At 33.1% G+C, this 19,958-nt stretch overlaps 1 protein-coding gene across 1 annotated transcript in view; it reads right to left on the reverse strand.

Annotated features, from left to right (window-relative positions):
- LOC129753803 (putative lysozyme-like protein) overlaps positions 1-19,396 on the reverse strand; it is a 78,486-nt gene extending 59,090 nt beyond the window's left edge. The window contains exon 1 of the mRNA XM_055749652.1: positions 19,249-19,396. Coding sequence (XP_055605627.1) covers positions 19,249-19,396 — 148 coding nt within the window. The remainder of the gene's footprint in view (positions 1-19,248) is intronic.
- Positions 19,397-19,958: the final 562 nt, after the last annotated feature.

Raw genomic sequence — 19,958 nt, forward strand, 5'->3', positions numbered from 1 at the left:
ACAAAAACGATAAAAATGACAAAAATGACAAAAATGACAAAATTGACAAAAATGCACAAATGACAAAAATGACAAAAATGACAAAAATGACAAAAATGACAAAAATTACAAAAATGACAAAAAAGACAAAAATGACAAAAATCACAAAAATGACAAAAATGACAAAAATGACAAAAATGACAAAAATGACAAAAATGACAAAAATGACAAAAATGACAAAAATGACAAAAATGACAAAAATGACAAAAATGACAAAAATGACAAAAATGACAAAAATGACAATAATGACAAAAATGACAAAAATGACAAAAATGACAAAAATGACAAAAATGACAAAAATGACAAAAATGACCAAAATGACAAAAATGACAAAAATGACAAAAATGACAAAAATGACAAAAATGACAAAAATGACAAAAATGACAAAAATGACAAAAATGACAAAAATGACAAAAATGACAAAAATGACAAAAATGACAAAAATGACAAAAATGACAAAAATGACAAAAATGACAAAAATGACAAAAATGACAAAAATGACAAAAATGACAAAAATGACAAAAATGACAAAAATGACAAAAATGACAAAAATGACAAAAATGACAAAAATGACAAAAATGACAAAATTGACAAAAACTACAAAAATGACAAAAAATGACAAAAAATGACAAAAAATGACAAAAAATGACAAAAAATGACAAAAATGACAAAAATGACAAAAATTACAAAAATTACAAAATTGACAAAATTGACAAAATTGACAAAATTGACAAAATTGACAAAATTAACAAAATTGACAAAATTGACAAAATGACAAAATTGACAAAATTGACAAAATTGACAAAATTGACAAAATTGACAAAATTGACAAAATTGACAAAATTGACAAAATTGACAAAATTGACAAAATTGACAAAATTGACAAAATTGACAAAATTGACAAAATTGACAAAATTGACAAAATTGACAAAATTGACAAAATTGACAAAATTGACAAAATTGACAAAATTGACAAAATTGACAAAATTGACAAAATTGACAAAATTGACAAAATTGACAAAATTGACAAAATTGACAAAATTGACAAAATTGACAAAATTGACAAAATTGACAAAATTGACAAAATTGACAAAATTGACAAAATTGACAAAATTGACAAAATTGACAAAATTGACAAAATTGGCAAAATTGAAAAAATTGACAAAATTGACAAAATTGACAAAATGGACAAAATTGACAAAATTGACAAAATTTACAAAATTGACAAAATTGACAAAATTGACTAAATTTACAAAATTGACAAATTGACAAAATTGACAAAATTGACAAAGTTTACAAAATTGACAAAATTGACAAAATTGACAAAATTGACAAAATTGACAAAATTGACAAAATTGACAAAATTGACAAAATTGACAAAATTGACAAAATTGACAAAATTGACAAAATTGACAAAATTGACAAAATTGACAAAATTGACAAAATTGACAAAATTGACAAAATTGACAAAATTGACAAAATTGACAAAATTGACAAAATTGACAAAATTGACAAAATTGACAAAATTGACAAAATTGACAAAATTGACAAAATTGACAAAATTGACAAAATTGACAAAATTGACAAAATTGACAAAATTGACAAAATTGACAAAATTGACAAAATTGACAAAATTGACGAAATTGACAAAATTGACAAAATTGTCAAAATAGACAAAATTGACAAAATTGACAAAATTGGCAAAATTGACAAAATTGACAAAATTGACAAAATTGACAAAATTGACAAAATTGACAAAATTGACAAAATTGACAAAATTGACAAAATTGACAAAATTGACAAAATTGACAAAATTGACAAAATTGACAAAAATGACAAAATTGACAAAATTGACAAAATTGACAAAATTGACAAAATTTACAAAATTGACAAAATTTACAACATTGACAAATTGACAAAATTGACTAAATTGACAAAATTTACAAAATTGACAAAATTGACAAAATTGACAAAATTGACAAAATTGACAAAATTGACAAAATTGACAAAATTGACAAAATTGACAAAATTGACAAAATTGACAAAATTGACAAAATTGACAAAATTGACAAAATTGACAAAATTGACAAAATTGACAAAATTGACAAAATTGACAAAATTGACAAAATTGACAAAATTGACAAAATTGACAAAATTGACAAAATTGACAAAATTGACAAAATTGACAAAATTGACAAAATTGACAAAATTGACAAAATTGACAAAATTGACAAAATTGACAAAATTGACAAAATTGACAAAATTGACAAAATTGACAAAATTGACAAAATTGACAAAATAGACAAAATTGACAAAATTGACAAAATTGACAAAATTGACGAAATTGACAAAATTGATAAAATTGACAAAATTGAAAAAATTTAAAAATTTAAAAAATTGAAAAAATTGACAAAATTTACAAAATTTACAAAATTTACAAAATTTACAAAATTTACAAAATTTACAAAATTTACAAAATTTACAAAATTGACAAAATTAACAAAATTTACAAAATTAACAAAATTTACAATATTTACAAAATTTGCAAAATTTACAAAATTTTCAAAATTAAAAAAAATTACAAAATTTACATAATTCACAAAATTTACAAAATTTACAAAATTTAAAAAATTTACAAAATTGACAAAATTTACAAAATTTACAAAATTTACAAAATATACAAAGTTTACAAAATTTACAAAATTAACATGATTTACAAAATTAACAAAATTTACAAAATTTACAAAATTTACAAAATTTACAAAATTTTCAGAATTTACAAAATTTACAAAATATACAAAATTTACAAAATTTACAAAATTTACAAAATTTACAAAATTTACAAAATTTACAAAATTTACAAAATTTACAAAATTTACAAAATTTACAAAATTTCCAAAATTTACAAAATTCACTAAATTTACAAAATTGACAAAATTGACAAAATTTCCAAAATTTCCAAAATTGAATAAATTGACAGAATTCACAAAATTGATAATAATTCCAAATCTTGAGACAGTTTCGTCACTTTTGTCGATTTCGTCAGTTTGTTTTGTTTTGTCAATTTCAAGACATGTTAATTTTATAAATATAATAGCATTTAATTTTTTTTTTGAAATTTTGTTATTTTTGACATGTTTGCTTATTTGATTATTTTCGACAAGTTTTTCAACTTTGTCCTTTTCCTTTAAAATTTTCATCATTTTTAGTCGATTTATCATTTTGGATTATTTTAAATTTTTGTTTGTTTTGTTCATTTTGTAAAATTTGTATGTTGTGTTTTTTTTTTTTCATAATTAGCACAATTTTTGTCCACTTTGGTAATTTTGATCCTTTTGTAATTTTGGTCGATTTCATTAGTTTTTTTTAATTTATGTTTATTTGACTGAATTGAAAAGTCAATTTTGTCTTCGAGCTTATTCGGTCAATTTGGATGTTTTTTTAAATTTTATCCATTTTCCATCTATTTTGTTGGTTTATTATTAAAACTTCTCCACTTCGTATTGTTCTTATTGTTTGAAATTTTGTCAATTTTGTCAATTTTAACAAATGATTGATGCATTTTATAAAATTGAAATATTTATTGATAACATTGGCAAAATTGATGAAAATTACAAAATATAAATGTAAATAAAACTGACAAAAATGACAAAAAAGACAGAAAGAAAATTTCGAAAATACTGTCAAAAAATGTTTAAATTTGCATAATTAACTAAATCAATCGTTTATTCGACTGATTTTGAACCCTACAATACCGCATCGAATTTTACTAAAGCGATTGTAATTTTGCGTAATTATTTTTTCAATATCCTCGGTTTTTTCGCTGAATTATTTGAAAACATGATCAGGTTTTTTAATATTGTTTTATGGATTTTTATATTTCTTTAATTTTTAAGTAACCATATGCAGTAGTTAAAAAAAAACATAAATATTATACAAGTTTTCGAAAAAAAAACATAAAAACGGGATCAAATAGGAAATTCTAGGAGCTAGCCATTCGAGAATTTTTAACTGTTTTCAAATTTTCGTAAAATTATAATAATTAAAAAAAAACTTTTATCCTTTTAATAATCCTATTAAAGAATATTAAATCGGGTTTGTATTATTTTCAAAAACTTCGAATTATTAGATTTTGTTAAGAAAAATACTTTTTTTTAATCTTGATTTCTATTGTAATTTTTATGACGATTTGTTCTATTTTTGAATAATTCCGATTTAAATTTTTTGCTATTGGAGATTTGTTCTTAAATGTATAAATATATCATTCAGGCAATACTAAACAAATTTGAAAGTTCTGATGAAAAATTATTTTTAATTGATGTTTTTTTTGTTCCAACTCAACACAACTCAATTTTTTTTATCATTGTTATTATCTTTTATAAAAATCAGTTTTCAAAATCCAAGTCAGATAAATCCAGTTTTAATAATTAAAAAAAATTAGAAAAATACCATCAAATAAGTTTTCATAAAAAAGTTCCAAAATTTCATAAAGGTTTTAAAAAAAGTTCCAAAAAATTTATGAATGTTAGAAAATTTGTTTTTTTTATTTAAGCATGAAAAATATTCATAATTTTCAAAGTATTTATGGATAATTTTAAGGAATTTTTTTTTTACTTTGCAATTCTTTGTAAGAAATATTGTATCAATTTAACAAAATATTGAAAAAAAACAAAATCTTATCCAACACAGTTATAAAATATGTACTAGAACAAATTTCAGCCAGAAAATACTTTTGAAAGAATAAAAATATTGGCATAAGAAAATAGAAGAAACGAAATTACACACAACAAAAATTGTTCAACTTTCTAAGTTTAAAAAATAAATTTATTTTAACAAGGTTTCGGTTTAAAGTCAGGTACATGGTATTTTGTAATATAAGAAACTTTTTGAATCCGATTCTAAATTTCAAAAAGCAAGGATTCTGAATGTTTCAGATCGTCAAATGTCAACTCAGATTCAAATAGAATGTGCATAACTGTCAACATTAGGAAAAGAACTATTTGATATTGTTCAGGATCAGAATTATCAATCTTTATTTTTATTTAAAAAAAGAACAGTAAACACTTTTCTTTAAAAAAATTGATGAACTCTCAAATTCTATTCAAAGAATTCATTTTTTTTATTAACAATTTAAGGGCGTGTACTGAGTTTATCTGTAAAATATATCTGATAAATGTTAACCTTTAGTTGTACACTTTTATTCAGTCTGTAAGCCTAAATTGGCTACACTGAATTCTATTATTCTCTATTCTCTATTCTCTATTCTCTATTCTCTATTCTCTATTCTCTATTCTCTATTCTCTATTCTCTATTCTCTATTCTCTATTCTCTATTCTCTATTCTTTATTCTCTATTCTGTATTCTCTATTCTCTATTCTCTTTTCTCTATTCTCTATTCTCTATTCTCTATTCTCTATTCTCTATTCTCTATTCTCTATTCTCTATTCTCTATTCTCTATTCTCTATTCTCTATTCTCTATTCTCTATTCTCTATTCTCTATTCTCTATTCTCTATTCTCTATTCTCTATTCTCTATTCTCTATCCTCTATTCTCTATTCTCTATTCTCTATTCTCTATTCCCTATTCTATATTCTCTATTCTCTATTCTCTATTCTCTATTCTCTATTCTCTATTCTGTATTCTCTATTCTCTATTCTCTTTTCTCTATTCTCTATTCTCTTTTCTGCTTATTGCTCCAATACTTAGTTTGGAGATATATTTTCGATTTCTTTTTTTCTAGAATTTTGAACTAAGTATTGAATAAAAGGTAAGAATTTCACCCTAAAGAACATAATTAATGAATTCATTTTTATTTCATAAAATCTTGAAAAGCTAAAAAAATTTGTTTCAGACAACAATAACAACATATCTCATAGAGAAATTTCACTGCCCACTTGACAGCTCTAACAAATCAGCATGCATCGGCGGCCAATTGAGCTGATGTCGTTTCCAGGATTGACAGATGAGAATTTTAATTGCATTTATACGAGTCGTTTGTTGCAATGCCTTGTGCGCTCTGTTGCAGCAGCTAACGTGAGCTCAATCAATCACTAAAAGTGAACTGCCACTAGTTGATTGAGGACGGTTCTGACTTATTGTAAATAAGCGAAAAAAAGGATTTACTATTTGTTGATGTAGAGTTTCAGGATAAAGTCGAGGAAGATTGTTAACAGAAGTTGTATGTTAATGTATGTAAGTTAAAAAAACTGCGATTTTAAAAGGATTTTAAACAAACGAAGAAATTAATACAAGGTTTAAAGACGCAATTCTGCGCCCAACCCAGGTTGATTGATTCGATAATAAGTGAAGTAAGTGAAGACGAAAGCTTCGATTCGAGAAACTTTAAGCCCCTATAAACCCACCATCGGGTTCAACGCCTTTTCCCGCCAACAGTTCTTGAGGGCAGGAAGAATAATCAAAATAAAGAAAACCAAAATAAAAGCAAATAAACAGCCCAAAAACCTGTTTCGATTGGCCCACTTTTCCCTTGCAGGAGGACCCAACCGAGAAACTTCAGGAGAACCCGTACAAAAGTCTCCAACGTTTGATAACGCTTCTTCGTTGTTCTTCTACTTATCCATCTCGGGTTGACCGCTGCTGAAGATTGAAGAAAAAAAAAAACCAGCCTGTCATCATCCTACGTGATTGAATATTAGAAAAAGTACTATACACTAACGAATTTAACACCCAGGCAAATGCTACCGAGTTGAATCTGCTCAATCCTCAGCTTATGCCAGGCTGGAGGAGATTTGTTTGCTTGGTGCAGCATCAAGTTCGGAACCCGGTTGATGGGCTTTGACCCGCATCTTCCAGAAGCTTGAACTCGCGTGACATGGATGGACGGCCACAACCCGGGACCTCAAGCCTTCCTACCAACACAGCGGCAGAAGTGACCACTTTCCCGCCAAAACCAGTCTTACACAAAAACCACAGAACCCTTAGTTGGAGAGATGAAGCATAAGCTTCTGCCCTTACTTCTTAGGCGGAAGATGAGGAGGGGAGAAGATCGTAAAAGTTCTCGCGTGAGCTCTTTAGGTGCAACAGTCGTGTTAACAGGGACTGGGTGACAGTAAAAAATAAGTCATTTTTCAAAAAGATATAAGGGATTTGTTTTACCGTACAAGTACATCTAAAGTGAATAAAAGACTCATTACGGTATAAAGTAAGTCGAAAAAACCAATAAAGTAAAAAAATTGACAAAGTCAAACGTCAAGAAATATGACAAAAATCAAGAGAGTCGAGGAAGTCAAGACAGTCAAAAAGTAAAGATAGTCAAGAAAGTCAAGAAAGTAAAGGGAATCAAGAAAGTCATGAAAGTCTAAAATGTAGAAAGTGAAGAATGTCAAAAAAGTCAAAGAACTCAAGAAAGTGACAAATGTAAAGAAAGTCAGGAAAGTCAAGAAAGTCAAAAAAGTCAAGAAAGTCAAAAAATAAAAAAAAAGTCAAGAAAATCTTACAATAAAAAGTCAATAAAATCAAGAAAATCAAGAAAGTAAAGAAAGTCAAGAAAGTCAAGAAAGTCAAGAAAGTCAAGAAAGTCAAGAAAGTCAAGAAAGTTAAGAAAGTCAAGAAAGTCAAGAAAGTCAAGAAAGTCAAGAAAATCAAGAAAATCAAGAAAGTAAAGAAAGTCAAGAAAATCAAGGAAGTCAAGGAAGTCATGAACGTCAAGAAAGACAAGAAAGTCAAGAAAGTCAAGAAAGTCAAGAAAGTCTAGAAAGTCAAGAAAGTCAAGAAAGTCAAGAAAGTCAAGAAAGTCAAGAAAGTCAAGAAAGTCAAGAAAGTAAAAAAAAGTCGAGAAAGTCAAGAAAGTCAAGAAAGTCAAGAAAGTCAAGAAAGTCAAGAAAGCCAAGAAAGCCAAAAAGGTCATGAAAGTCAAGAAAGTCAAGAAAGTCAAGAAAGTCAAGAAAGTCAAGAAAGTCAAGAAAGTCAAGAAAGTCAAGAAAGTCAAGAAAGTCAAGAAAGTCAAGAAAGTCAAGAAAATCAAGAAAGTCAAGAAAGACAAGAAAGTCACGAAAGTCAAGAAAGTCAAGAAAGTCAAGAAAGTCAAGAAAGTCAAGAAAGTCAAGAAAGTCAAGAAAGACAAGAAAGTCAATAAAGTCAAGAAAGTCAAGAAAGTCAAGAAAGTCAAAAAAATCAAGAAAGTCGAGAAAGTCAAGAAAGTCAAGAAAGTCAAAAAAGTCAAGAAAATCAAGAAAATCAAGAAAGTTAAGAAAGTCAAGAAAATCAAGGAAGTCAAGGAAGTCATGAATGTCAAGAAAGTCAAGAAAGTCAAGAAAGTCAAGAAAGTCAAGAAAGTCAAGAATGTCAAGAATGTCAAGAATGTCAAGAAAGTCAAGAAAGTCAAGAAAGTAAAAAAAAAGTCGAGAAAGTCAAGAAAGTCAAGAAATTCAAGAAAGTCAAGAATGTTAAGAAAGTCAAGAAAGTCAAGAAAGTCAAGAAAGTCAAGAAAGTCAAGAAAGTCAAGAAAGTCAAGAAAGTCAAGAAAGTCAAGAAAGTCAAGAAAGTCAAGAAAGTCAAGAAAGTCAAGAAAGTCAAGAAAGTCAAGAAAGTCAAGAAAGTCAAGAAATTCAAGAAAGTCAAGAAAGTTTAGAAATGCAAGAAAGTCAAGAAAGTCAAGAAAGTCAAGAAAGTTTAGAAACGCAAGAAAGTCAAGAAAGTCAAGAAAGTCAAGAAAGTCAAGAGAAAGTCAAGAAAGTCAAGAAAGTCAAGAAAGTTCAAAAAGTCAACAAATTCAACAAAATCTAGAAAGTCTAGAAAATCAATAAATCAAGACAGTCGATAAAGTCAAAAATATTTTACAGTCAAGAAATACTTTATGACCCAATTCTACAGAAGACGAAAACTGATAAATGTTAAGCGAAAATTCAAAAAATAAATCCTTAGGTAATAATATTTGCTAGTTGGTCTTCATCTTAAACTCTTCTACACATTGCTTAGTTCGTAGTTTGTAACTTCCATAAAATTTTCAATAAGAAAAACCAATATGGTAAATTAAAATTTTTTATTGTGTTATGCTTTTCTGTTCCCTAATGGATGAGCTCAGCTTCTACACGGCTGTGTGTGGATTACGGTTATCCATTTCTCCCGGAGGATTATGGGCAGTCGAAAAAAGGAAAAAAATATGTATAATAACAGACAGCCGAGCGAGCGAAACACACGTGCAAGTTCGTTGTACTTTCCACGGCTCAGTCAGACCATCATCTAACTATCCAAGAGCCTTCTTGAAAGCCCCATCACTTTCTACGTTCTGAAGGGCCCGAACTGGAGAGCCTCAAAAGATGCACGATCGAAGACCAGACAAGTCTTATTCCAAAAGGGAGCCAGAAAACGAGAAACTTGTTTTCATCCGTAGTCATCGTCATCAGTAGAAGCAATCATTAAAAGAATAAGCATCATCAACTGTCATTATCATCGTCTAACTTATCGGGAGTGGAACCAGGGAAAGTAGAGAGAAAAAAAAACACAGAAACTTCTTTTTTTCATCTTACCCGTAAAGAGTAGGTCCTAAAAGCTGGGAAGAAATTGTAAAAAAGGAAGAAAACAAAAAAAGGGAAGAATACTACTCAAGCCAGCCAGACACTTGTGCCATTCGTTCGTGCAGCACGCAAATGGAAAACGTAAACATCGACGAACCGATCCATCGAGCGCTCGTCGTATGTTCGGTTCGGGGCTGTTATTGTTGTTGTTTTGTATAGTAAGTGAGTGGGTGAAGGGACGAAGACGAGAATCGATAGGAACACGAAGAACACGAAAACGAAGAAACGAGGAAAATTGAAAAGAGAGAAGACCTTCTGTGTAGAACTCTTTACAACACAACAACTTGAGCCAGTCAGCCAGCCATCCAGCTGAAAGGAACCTTTTATGTATTCAATGGGAAGGAGAAGATGATGATTGGCGAGAAAATAAGAATAAGGACTCAGGGAATAAAATGTAGGGTGAAAAAAAGTAAAAGAAGCTTGCAGCAGTCGATTGCTTTCCAGTTGTGAAGTTGTAAATAGGGAATTCAGCTCAGCATGCAGTAAAATCGAATCAAAACAAAAGTTTGTAAAAATCGTGGCGAGTGGGTTGAGTTGAGCGAGCTGCAATCGGAAAGCTAATGAAATGGAACAACTTATTGAACACAGTGTTTTGCTGAATTTGAAACGTACAAACGTTTCTTTTTCAATTTCAACGAATCTAAGTTAAAATTTAGAACAAAGTATTCGATGTCAGTGAGTTCGAACCACAGAGTAAACATCGAACACAGTTGTACTGGCTAAATCTTTCAATAACTCTATGCCAACTGTTATGTTTATATAAAGTAGCGAATGCCACAAAGATGGTAAAACGACTGTCATTGAAACAACAATAACAAATTAATGTCAATAACAGGATTGAAAAAACTAGATCGCTCGAAATATAACAAAGTATTATACTAAGTATATAGGCTCAAAATCAGTTTATTGCATTCAATCACAAACAACTGAGTTCCCAAATTTTGAAATAATTTTCATGATATTTTCAAATGTTCAATGGATTATGGATCTTTTGTTGTTATTTTTGCTCATTGCACAGTGATTCAAAAATGAAATTTACAATATTACAATATTACAGCAACTAAAAGCGATCATTGCATGGTTCATGAAGTTTCAGATATATGAATATTAACAAACATAGAATTGTTACTGTCATGTCAAAATTCGCAAAACTACCACATACATTTTGAAAATTGGCCCAAAAAAATTGACCATTGAAAAATTAAAGGGTGCCTCAAAGCGCTCATAGTTTCCGGTTCTTTGACCCGTAAAAATCACCACAGAAGGGACCAAAGAAAATCGGAAAAATTGAACATTTGATTTTCATGCTAAATGACTTTAAATTGCATGGAAAGTCGGGATCAGGTGTTATTTGGAAATAAATAATTGGTGGAAAATCAACTTCTTGGGACGTTTTTCGGAAAACCGGCCATCCCAGAAAGTCGGTTTTTGGCCAAAATTGTTTTTTTGAGACAACTCCGTTTCATGCCTTTATAAGTCATTTGGCCTTAAAATTAAAATTTCAATCATCCGGATTTCCTTTGGCACCCCCTTACGTGATTTTGAAATTCTAAATTCGATTATTTACAACAAACTCTTTAGAAATAACACCAGATTTTATTATTTTATGCATTTTTTGACCTCCTCCCTTTGGTGATTATTGGGGGTCACAAATCCGAAACATAAAGCGTTTTGAAGCACCCATTAATCAAGTTCAATTCAGCTAAATTTTTGCACAAGTCTGATTTTTGTGTCAAACCACAAAATTTGTAGGGTCTGATTTCAAAATTCGATTATGAAATTTTCCCATATATCCATTGCCATTCTAATATATGGGTATGTATATGAAATTCACTCAGTTTTTTAATCAAACATGAAATCCAATATATTTGTTTGTGCGTCTTCATGTTTTTTTTCAAACAAAATTTTTGATTTGAAAATTTTTTTTTCAAAATTTTATATTGTGACTTTTTAATTAAATGAACTACGGACTATTTAATTTTGCACGTAACAAAAATATTGCAAGTTTCTACTTTGTCGAAAGTAGTTGATATTTGAGATGGTTGAGCTTAAAAATAACAGCAGTTTTTGTAAAGGTATAGCAATCATCATTTTTAGACCTACCACCGATACGGTACAAAAAATAATGAATGCAACCCTTGCGTAAAAAAGGGTTACTTTTACATGACAAAAATCGATGCTAGTGTGCTAGTAGTTACTAGTATTGGTGGAAAAATAATTTATGTCCGAATTGCTTGTTCCTTCGATAGTCAGAAATTAACAAAAACATCTACATTGGTACTATTTGTTTTATACTAATAAATGTAGCTTGAAATAAAGCACATTTTAAATAAATTTCTGGTAGCTTTTAACTAAACCTTTAAACAAAATCCGTTGTGTCAAAATATGTATGAAGTCGAAAATTATAGGGGTTGGAAATAAAAATAATTTTTCTAACTAAAACATTTCTTACTTCAAGTTCAATTTCAGTATTTACGAGTGAAAAATCTTTCCTTTAAAGACTTCAATATAGGAATGAACTAACAAAACCGGAGTTAATGTTTACATCTAACCTAAAATTGGAGAACGGTTGCCATGGACCGAGTGAATTTAAGGAATTATGTTCGTCAAGTTATGTCGTGAGACGGAATACTATGTAAATAAATAAAATAAAAAAAAAATCTAACCTAAAAAATGTTGCTGATGTTGATGAATTTGTAGTTTATTTTACTCTCAGGTCTAGTTTTTTTTAATTTGAGGGATAACTTGGAGAAAATAGGAAAAAATCTATTTAAAAAATATGTTTACTTTTTGACAGGAATATAGCAGGCTACTCTGATAATCAATCGAAGGTTTTCAAACAATAATCAACTTTTTCGAAGACCACGAATAATGTTTACTGCTAAGAAAAAAGTAACAAAAGTCTTCCGTTAGGGTAAATTTTTCTCCGTTCGATAAAATATCAGTATTAAAATGAAAATCTTTTATATTAAAAATTAGGAATGATCACCTCAATTGAAAAGCAAAAAGCAGTTCGCTTGCCAGCACTCTACATACAATTGGACTTGTGATATACCTCAGTTGGCAAGTCTTTTGCCTCCTGAGCCGATGTCCGCGAGTTCGAGCTCAAGAGTAAACATCGAACACAGTTGTACCGGATAAGTTTATCAATAACTATTCGCCAACTGCAACGCTGATAAAGTCGCGGATGCCATAAATATGGTAAAACGACTATAATCGAAAAAAAAAAACTCTACATACAATTGGCCATAATTTCGGACTGTATAATGCTTATTTGCTGGCATTAATTTTTTTTAGAAATATGATCTTTAAGAAACAAAGAGTGGTACCTTGAAATTCTAACAACGAGGAAGACAGTTCAAATCATCATTTTTGAAAAAAAAAAAAAGATTTTTACGGTACACACGCACAGTTCTTTTACAACTGAACGATTGTTTTCGATGTAGATCACAGAGAACAGACGTACAAGCTCGAACAGAAAATCTTCAAAAAAGTTTGTAAAATTTCAAATGTTGACATTTAAAAAAATACGTTGAAAATTGACTTGAAACAGTGCTATGTATTGCACTGTTCAAAAGTTACAAATAAAATTTTCAAGTGGCCAAACTTCGGCCAAACTTTGGCATCTCCATCGCGGGATAGGGACTTTAGGCTAACAACCTACTGCTCCCGATTCATAACTTGTTACGGAATCCGAAAGAAATGACCGACCTGGAACTTTGGCGACGACTTTTAGCATGAAAACAAGGACACGAATTGGAACTTGGAATGTTTTAACCCTTGCCCAACAAGGCAAACTGGAACAACTTGCTAGAGAGGCTAGCCGCCTCAAGCTTGAAATTCTGGGACTGAGCGAAGTCCGTTGGCCTAATACTGGAGAACACAAGACACAATCCGGGCAAGTCCTGCTTTACTCTGGCATACGAGGAGAACATGCTACTCGGGAACGAGGAGTTGGTTTCCTGTTAAGCCCGCAGGCCTACGCGGCCCTCATTAGATGGGAACCGATAAACGAAAGAATAATCGTAGCCAGATTTAGAACACGGGTTAGAAACCTTACAATGGTCCAGTGTTATGCGCCAACTGACGTTGCCGACTTGCAGGAGAAAGAGCAGTTTTACAGTCAACTGAACAGCGTGGTTGAGAGAATTCCGAAGGGTGACATTCAAATCCATTTGGGCGACTTCAACGCAAAGATTGGCTCCGACAATCAGGACCTTGAGCGCATCATGGGGCGCCATGGCCTAGGACAGATGAGCGAAAACGGAGAGCTGTTTGTAGAATTTTGTGGCAACAACAACATGGTGATCGGCGGATCGCTCTTCCCCCATCGACCAGCACATAAGGTCACTTGGGTATCCCGAGATGGCCGAACAGAAAATCAAATTGACCACATCTGCATCAGCCGAAAATGGAGAAGGAGCCTTTTTGATGTCCGCAACAAGCGAAGCGCAGACATTGCATCTGACCATCACCTCGTCCTCGGCGAGATACGACTGAGAGTTGCGCGTGTCCAACGGCGCGAGGAGAAAGTCGGGTGTCGATACGACGTCCACCGGTTGGAGAATCCAGAGGTGAAAAGGGCATACGTTGAACAGCTAGAATCCCGAGCCTCGGAGCTGCCGACAGACGGAACAGTCGAAGAACAGTGGTGTGGAATCAAGAATGCCTTTATCACGACGAGCCATGGTACTCTCGGTAAAGTTTGTGGAAGAAGAAGTGAATGGATGTCGGATGAAACTTGGAGGATGGTCGATGATCGGAGAAAGGCGAAAGTCGGAATTGAGCAGGCATGTACCGGGTCAGCCAAAGCAGCCGCCCGCTTACGATATGCGGAGCTGGAAAAGGCAGTTAAACGAGCTTGTAGACGAGACAAGAGAGCCTGGACAAACTCCCTAGCCGAAGAGGGGGAAAGAGCCGCCGCCAATGGAGATATCCGATTACTTTATGACATTTCTCGCCGCCTCAGTGGTGCAAGGACTAATGCAAGAATGCCGCTGAAAGACCGAGCAGGTCAGTTATTGACCGATCGAACAGATCAGCTCAAACGATGGACTGAGCACTTCGAACAACTCTTACGAGTCACGAATAGCGATGGCCAACAGAACCCGCAGCTTGAAGCGCCAACAGTAAGTCGCATAAATGGCGTCAACTCGGAAGCGCCCTCGCTGGCTGAAATAGAAGCGGCAATCAAAAACATGAAATCCAACAAAGCACCTGGGATCGATTGCATCCCTGCTGAAATGCTGAAAGCCGACCCTGCCCTGTCAGCACAAATGTTGCACCGTCTTTTCGCTGACATCTGGGATACTGCAACATTCCCGGCCGACTGGATGCAGGGTATCCTCGTAAAGGTCCCGAAGAAAGGAGACCTGACAGAGTGCGGTAACTGGCGAGGCATAACGTTGATCTGTACATCTCTCAAAGTACTCTGCAAAGTGAACCTGAACAGGATCCAGGAGAAAATCGACGCTACACTCCGACGGCAACAAGCTGGATTCCGATCTCGACGATCATGTGTGGACCACATCACAACGCTACGAATCATACTGGAACAAATCAACGAATTCCAGGACTCTCTTCTGCTGGTGTTCGTTGATTTCGAAAAAGCATTCGACCGACTTAATCATGAAAACAGAGCATCAATTTTTCAAACATCATAGTTGACGTGGTTGCTGATTTTCCTTCACCATCACGTTTTAGACCTCATTTGGCTGCCAGTCATGCTTCAAGGGACTGGAAAAGCTTGACTATCGTCATGGATTTCTGTTCACGTGACGCATGTTATTTTTCAAATGACGGTCGTCAAGCAAGATGACGGCGTCGGTTGAAAGCATTTGCGTTTGCGAGTCTCCGAAACATCTGGCGGTCACACCAGATCTCTCTACGAACAAAAATCCGAATTTCAACTCAAACGTCAAATCCGTATTGCTGTACGGGTGCGAAACTTGGTGCACATATGCGGTGACGACGCGAAAACTGCAAGTATTTGTAAACCGCTGCCTGCGGAACATCATCCGCGCTTGGTGGCCTGGCAACTGGATCTCGAATGAGGAACTACATCGCCGGTGTCATCAAAGGGCGCTAGAAATCGAGATTCGGGAACGTAAGTGGAGATGGATTGGGCACACGCTGCGAAGAGATGAAAACGAGATTTGCAGAGAGGCGCTTGACTGGAATCCAGAAGGTCATCGAAGAAGAGGCAGGCCCAGAAACTCGTGGCGGCGAAGCCTAGCCGCTGAAATCCGAACTGTCGACGAGAATCTTGACTGGGACCAGGTGAAGTCGCTGGCTCCGGATCGTCAACAGTGGAGGTCTTTTACCACGGCCCTATGCACCGGAGGATCGGCGCGGGATCATTAAGTAAAGTAAGTAAGGCCAAACTTCGAAGAGGCGTGGTCGTATATGAACTCACCAATAATTAAACAAGTACTGCTCTAAAATAGACTGGTTCAATTTATCCATATATACAGTGAGCGAAATAAGAATTGCACCACTACGTGTTTTGCTTGTTAAATATGAATGATTGAAAATTACGAAAATTCTCTTCCACTGTTTGTTCTGAATTGCTTAACTGATAAATCAAGCATAAGTTTACTTTTTTCGACAAAGTAATTGGCGTTGAGGACCAAAAATGTGAAAAAAGGGGTGCGAAATAAGAATAGCATCACTTGAGTTTTTCAACAAAAACAAGATTATTTTAAAAAATTTACTGTGTAAAAATGAATAACTTCTACGAATTATTTGAATAGATAAATGCCTTTTAGGAATTTTCCAGAATTCCAAAGGTTTTCAAAGGTTTTAAAAGGGGGTTTTAAGATATGCTCCTCTAGCTTAAAGGAATTTGATATTTGAACTGTAATTCTTTACCAAACTACTTACTGTCTTCATTAAAATGACGTGAAATGATGAAACAAACATTCGGGAATCACTTTGAATCAGAAAAAAATAGGTTGGAGATCAACAACTTTGATTTTGTTCAGTAAACCACACTTTTTCCAGTTTCAAGTGGTAGACGGCAGCACTATCTCGCAGTTAAAACCAAATTTAGTCTCAATATTGATTTTCCAGGTTTATTTAGGCCCATATTTATCATTTTGAGGTATTTTCCCATCACGGTTTTGTGGAAGTTCACATTGCAGAATGCTTTTCCGGATTTGAAAAATAATCACCAGCACAAAAATGTACAACCGCCAAAAATTCCTACTCATCTCAACTTCCGATTTAATTGCAAATCATACCAATAATACTGCTAGCCGTATAAATAGCAATTTCTGTGGGTTTGTTTGTTTGTTTGTTTTTCCTATATAGGCTCAGCCGTCTTGAGAGCTAGAGAGCTGAAATTTGGCATGGTTACCCAGGAATAATGAAAAATGTTTTCAGAATTTCGGATGAGTTCTTCTGAAGGGGGTCGTCCATACAAGACAAATATTGTTTTCACGTTGTTAACGTTATTTTTCGTCGGATCGTGTTGAAAATTTGAAAATGGGTGTTTTGAAAGATGAGAAAACGATTTCAGGTATTGGATTTTGGGTCAGGGGTTGGCAAAAGGGGTCGTCCATATTAAATTTTCTATATTTTTGTGATATTGACGTTAGTGTACATCAGATTGAGATGAAAGTTTGAGCTCGAATGTTTTAGGAATGTGCAATAGATTGCCGCTGTCAAAATTTTTGTAAGAGGCCAGCCTAGGGGTCGTCCATATTCACTGTTCATACACGTACATATACGTTCGTACATATTCAATTGGTACACGAGAATTTTGAATGACGTGTAATCGATTTCAGGTTTCAAATTCAGTGTAAGGGACCGGAAAAGGGGTCACCCATATAACATTTTCAATTTTTTGTGATATTGACGTTATTATACATCGGATTGAGATGAAAATATGTACATAGGAATTATAAGGGACGAACAATTGTTTCCAATTATCTAATTTTGGGTCAAGGGTTGGCCTGATTTCAAATTTAGTAGCAAACTACAGAAAAAGTTATCAAAAAAATGAAGTGTTCCACATTTTTGCAATTATTGCTTAACAATGCATTCAGAAATGCATCTGGAAAATGCCTGGCAAATAACATTCATTCAAACTGTTCATGACATTTACTAAATTGAAAGCAAAACGGAGTTCGTATGGGATCTGCTAGTTGCTAGATAATTGCATTAAGAGTTTCTTTTGACTGGACAGAATTTCACTTCCGTTTTTTATACGATTTTTACATATTGAATTTTTTCGGTAAGTGAAACAACTTTTGCACTTTTTTAACGGTTATCGTCAGAGGACGAAACGGCTATATCCACTCATTGAAGAACATTATTGACGATCAGTTTTACCCATCAGAACTGATTAAGCACTTGTAGTTTAAATGATATTTTTCCATTATGCAACCGGGCGAAAGTGTTACGAAACTTTAACAGGAATTTTCTCGAATCATGCCAAAAAACTCTTACGACATTCAAAACTGACCCAGTTTTTTCTTAGTTTGGTTCTTTTTGGTGTATTTGGAAACATCTGGTGGTCCAGCCAAAAAAACAAAAATTGGTTCAAAATGATGGTTGGAAATTTTACACAACTTTCGTGGCCTAGCTTGTACGTCTGTTCTCTGTGCTACAATTTCAGTGCGTTCTTTTGGTCTGTATCGACTAATAGCTAAAATGGCACTAGATGATGTTTCAATATTGTGTTTATAAGTCGGATTCGTCTGAAAAATGTCGTAGTTTTTCGACTTTCAAATCGAATTCCTCCTGATGGCGCACCCGGAACGTGATATGTTTTTGTGAATTTTATAAAATAAACTTCAATTATAATGCGAAATCATCTTTGCTCTGGTTAATTAAATCAATCGATAAATGAGAAATCCAACATAGTTTGAACACTGAGCACATGACTTACTATTTGAACTGATCTTAAGGTTTAATCTTGGAAAAAAGGAATATGTCAATTTCTATATGAAAAAGTTCTTGTTTTTCATATCTCTCTGATATGTAATCATTTAAACTGTTACTAAGTTTTCAGGATAACGAAAAAAATCATTGAAAATACAGGTTTTTCTACTATTAGAACCGGGCATTTTGGAAATTGAAAATTTGACAGTCCAACTCTGCCGTTGGACGCATAATTGTCACATGTGACATTTCGACGTTTTTGACTTTTTGATGCCAATCGTGATAATTTGATACGTATTATTGAAATTCTTTGTCGAAACATAAAGCTTATTCTAGAAATTTCGAGAAAAATTCAAAGCCAATTTGTCACACTGGGAAAAATGGACGCATAACTGTCACACTGAGACGATTGGACGCATATTTGTCACAACTAATAAATGAATGTATTATAACTTCGGAACGTCTAAATAAATTTTCACCAAACTTGGCATACGTGTTCTTGATAGTCGCGAGGGGATCATGGAAATATAAAAAGGGGGAAGGGTCACTGTTTTCGCGACATCCCAGTATGTGCCATAAAAACTCTGCAAACTGCTTCGGGTTCGTTGCTGGCGCTTGGAAGAGTGAATGCAAACGAAACCCTTTTCACAACATTAGTCAAATATTACTCTTCCGGCGCCGTGGAACTGTAATCCAAAATTGTCCAGGATGGCCATAAGTGATTGTCGGTGGTTTTAGCAGACCATTTCTTCTTTGGTTTTGCTTTGTGTTTTTATTTTGGCGCACCTCGCAAAATACCGGAGATGTCTGTTTTTTTAATGTTTACGAAATATGCCGCCAGAGTTACTTCATCCGGAACTTGTTCCAGGACCGTATTCACTTCAAACGGATTGATTGTCCTCTTCTGGTATCGCTTCTCTCGCGGTTGCGGCATTTTCAGCACGGCAGCTGACAGTTTGTTGAAGAAATGTTGCTTCCTGTACAGTAAGTGAGCTGCCGCAAATGGCTCCCCGTGCCGTTTTATTGATCGAATCCGTTAAACACTTCATGTTTGTCACCAAATAATGTACGCTTTCGAATAATCTGACTCAGACCTGATTTTTTCAATTTAAGCTTCCATCTACGAATAAAACACAAGAGCCACGCACGAAATACCAAACCAAACAACTACTGAGAAAATGTTCGTGGTGTGACAAATATGCGTCCATTTTTCGACTATTCATAGAATTTCGCGGCATAAATGTCACACAAGGATTTTCATTGTAAAAACAGTTCATTTTCGAAAAATTTGATCGAGGCTCATATGATAGGAATGTACTTTAGAGATTTACGTCATTGAAGTCAACAAAAGTTGCGAAACTGTGCGATAACAGCAACATGTTTTGGTAAAACTTTAATTGCGTTTTTCTCGCTTTGCCTTTTTGTAACATGTGACAATTATGCTTCCAACGGCAGTACTAATGTCGGTAAAAACAACATTTTTGACAAGGAAAGAT

Source organism: Uranotaenia lowii, chromosome 3 (assembly GCF_029784155.1).
Source record: "Uranotaenia lowii strain MFRU-FL chromosome 3, ASM2978415v1, whole genome shotgun sequence".
NCBI classification, from domain to species: domain Eukaryota; kingdom Metazoa; phylum Arthropoda; class Insecta; order Diptera; family Culicidae; genus Uranotaenia; species Uranotaenia lowii.